Source organism: Opisthorchis viverrini (assembly GCF_000715545.1).
Source record: "Opisthorchis viverrini unplaced genomic scaffold opera_v5_78, whole genome shotgun sequence".
Classification (NCBI taxonomy): Eukaryota; Metazoa; Platyhelminthes; class Trematoda; order Opisthorchiida; family Opisthorchiidae; genus Opisthorchis; species Opisthorchis viverrini.
The window spans coordinates 138,505-142,316 of record NW_008751734.1 but is presented as its reverse complement, the minus strand read 5'-3'; the positions used below and the strand labels follow the sequence as shown (position 1 = coordinate 142,316).

The following is a 3,812-nucleotide window of genomic DNA, read 5'->3' as shown; positions in this document are numbered from 1 at the left end:
CGAAGGGCTCTTTTCGCACAACCACGTGAAGGGTGGAAGAGAGCCAGAGGTGGTCAAACAATGACTTGGCAGCAAAGTGTGAAAGCCATTACCAGTAAACTCAGCTGCGCTGGTCACTGCCGTCTTCCTGAATGGGGACCCCGAGACGGGCCACATCAATGGCTAGAGACATTGTCAGGCATGGCCCAGTCGCGCCCCTAATGGGGTTTGTGCATCCAAGCTATTACCTTCAATGCACAGCTCCTTTTCAAATCCCCCACTTGACAGTCCACTGACAGTGCTGTACGCACGAATTTATCAGCTCCAATGTGCAGCTATCTACCCTATCTCCCCCAATCATCGATGAACGAAACTGCGGTAGCCATAATCACTGTACGACGAGTACGCGGTTATTACAGCTGATGATGATGATGATAATGATGGATCAGGTCACAAGCTGACGACAAAACATGAAAGCCATTGCTTCCAAAACCAGGCGCACTGATAAATGGACGAAGACCCCAGTGAGGGCCAAATCAATGGTTACATAGGCTGACAGATACAGTCTAGTCGCATGTCGGATGGCGATCCAGCTGCTTTCAATGTACTGTTCAGTTTTACGTCAACCCATACACAAATAGCGCATGCCCAAACCATACACGGTCATAATTAGATCTACACCTCAATCCTTTAGAGTATAGTTCTCAATCCCAATCCTCTCACTTCAATTCAGTATTCACCGGAGAACGAATTTATGTTGGCGTCCGAAACCGCCGTGGGACATACAAACGATTTATGGTTGTCGGTCGTCCATCAGGTTGGACAAAGTGAGAGATGATTACCAATAAGGATGAAACAGCCACACAGGGCTTCTGGGCTTTCCAACAGAGACTGGCTCCAAAGGCGGGAATCAATTCGCTTGATTCAAGCAAGGTTGATCAAACTGGCCGAATAACATACATACACCACTCGATTGCGACGCTGATACGATCGAATGCGGCCTGACTCAACAGTCTATTGAAAAGCTGTCGGGTATTTAGCAGTTTCACGATATTCTTCGCTTAGGACCGGATCAGCTGTTCACCTGGAGGGCACCATAACAGGAAAAATTCGTCTTCACCTTCACATTTGATCCAGTGGTTTCACGATATAATCTTTAAGAAAGAATTTTGTGGCCTGTCACATTCAGTATTCAACACACTTTGGGACTGCTGAACAACCGACTCCCCATAAGAGCATGACCCCACAGCGTGGCCCTCGACTGAAAACGGGATGCGAATGGAGCAAACAAACGTTTACTTTCGCCCAAACATGAAACGCAAGGATGTAGAAACATCACGACAAACGTACGTCGCACCGGTCGATCAGAAATGGTGACGAGATGTGGACACGGATTTCACAAGGTAGAAACCGGTGAATATAGAGAAACTCTATTAGTAATCCTACTGTATTGTAGCAGTCCACCGCACTTAGAGCTAAGCAGCCCAGCTGCTCTCCAACCCGTTTATTCCAACTACCTGGGCATTGAGTTGAGTATCCCAGCAGCTCCAGGTCTATGTGAATTCTATTCCAACATCGATGTTGCGCATTGAACTAGAAGGATAAAGTAACAGGATAACTCATACCGAACAGTGGAGAAGTATGAAACCGCAGAGTTAGTTAGTTTGGTTGAGGTAAACATCGGTATGGCGTCTGTACTTTTAACAGGGTTGTGAGGTCCAAACCAGCATGCTAAAACAGAATAAAAGCCACCCCACATGACGAGCCCCCCCCCCCCCCTCTATGGACAACTAACACAATGGGGCATATGGTAAATAACTGGAATCAAACCTCAAGGGTCAGACGACAATAAAGGGTGACCTGTGTTCTTCAGCGAGGTTCCTGTTATGGACCCTTTATATTTATCATGACTATATAAACCGTAGTTTGCATAGACCATTAGCTCGTTATTCTCACTATATTTTTAGCTCATCTACTACCGTTACTAGACGATTAAAGCGTACATTACGTCCTTATATTGTCTTCCTTCTAATCTCGTCCTGGGACTACTCGACCCTCGCAGGAATAGTGTCAATAGTGGTAGCATATGGCTCTACACGCTTCTGGGTTATCCTTAGAGTACCTAAGTAAATGGTAACGCATAAAAGGGGGGCGACATGGACCATGTGGTTAGAGCGCGAATTTACTGACTGGAAGGTCCGTAGTTCGAACCCGACCTCTGCCTCTCGATTTCCCCTGTCTAGGCTTGGGCAACCTGGCAGTATCCCAGCCCTCGTACTTCCTTCGGGTGGCATGGCAGCTAGGAACCAGGAGGGTGCTACAGCTGAACAATTTTTTAATGCATAAAAGACCCATTAATACGGTCTGAAAATGCACCGTTTTACCTGTATGAAAATAGCCATGGTCGTGAGAGAGAATCATCAGGGGGCTCCGGGTTCGCAACACTTACATAATAGTTCGCAAACGACCAACAGGGGTAACAAGTTTAGGGTTTAAAACGCGGCGAGGAGCTTACTCTGATACTGAATGATCGGTCTCAGTGTGCTCTGAAGTATTCTTCTGAAGATCCGTGTTTGGGTTGCAGTGATCAAAATGACGTATTTCCACACTCGTGGGAGGTAAGGTGCAAGGTCCCACATTGACTGCATCGTGTTGCCATGGCGGGGAATCCGAGACGCCCGTAGCGTTGAAGGATGATGCCGAGGATGTGGGCTGGTTTGAGCTGGTCGATGAGGGGCGGGAGCGCTGGTGATCTGGTCTAGGTGAACTGGGTTCCTGAACTTCGCGGAAGCTTCCATCAGTGGAATGGTTGTTGGCATGCGCCGACGAGTTTTCTCCCGCTGTTGCGCCAGTCATATTTGGATGCTGCGAGGAGACTGCGGAATTAGATCGCCTTAGGAAAGAATACGGGTGGGAGCGAATTAGGTGTGGTGGGTAACATCCCAAGCTGAACTCCAGATTCTGAGTCTGCACTTGAGGAAGAGGATGTCCTAGGAGAGCCTGAGGCATTGAGTGAACAAACGCCAAAGATTTGGGATTATCGAAAGGGCTGACGGAAGGCCTTCCGAACGAAAACAGAGGCATAGCATTGTTCTGTTGTAAGTTGGCCATTTGTATGGGTGAATAGGATGAAGCGATATAAGCTGGTAGAAACATCTGATTATAGGCCTGCATTTCGGTTAACGATCCTGAAAGGTCAGCGGAATGTGGGCTGGGAATGTGTGCACTACCGTGAGGTCCAGATACACACCATGTCTGAGAATTGGCTAGCTTCGTGTGTCTAGAGTGAAACGTAAGGAATCACGATTATGCAAACCTTGTCATACTGTGGTACAAATGAGGAAGCACCGTAAAACCAAACTTAAGTTCACAGTCCGGGATCACCTAAGTGCGTGGGCTGCAGTCGGGATATAAATTAATCAAGAAACTACCGGCGTCATTTGAACTCCCATGACGTCATGACAGCAGCACGATAAATTTGCAAAACCCGCGAGGACAAGCTTACAGGAGCGAGCACGTATCCCTAGGATTTAATTCTCGAAATCGCGCCAGTCGGGTCAAGGTCACAAATATCACGGGTTCGCAAGGTTCACGGGCACCCGGTGAAACCAGTAAAGGCGATTATTTTACTGGCAACCGGTGTCAGCTCTGTGAAGCCGTGCAGGGCACTGTAGGTTGACACATGGGGAACAATAATGCTGTAGATGGTTACCAAAATGTATCTGGTTCATCATGTCCTGGCAGCTATGGGCCTATAAGCCTCACTAGCGTGCCGTGCAAGTTGATGGAACGCATTCTGAAGCGAGCCATCCTAGATCACCTTACTTCCAGCA

At 47.8% G+C, this 3,812-nt stretch overlaps 1 protein-coding gene across 1 annotated transcript in view; it reads right to left on the bottom strand.

Annotated features, from left to right (window-relative positions):
- The window catches only part of T265_13546 (hypothetical protein), a gene marked incomplete at both ends in the record, with an annotated part of 25,526 nt that extends 22,211 nt beyond the window's left edge, over positions 1–3,315 (bottom strand). The window contains 2 exons of the mRNA XM_009169429.1: positions 2,495–3,259; positions 3,296–3,315. Coding sequence (XP_009167693.1) covers positions 2,495–3,259; positions 3,296–3,303 — 773 coding nt within the window. The remainder of the gene's footprint in view (positions 1–2,494; positions 3,260–3,295) is intronic.
- Between the last annotated feature and the right edge of the window lie 497 nt (positions 3,316–3,812).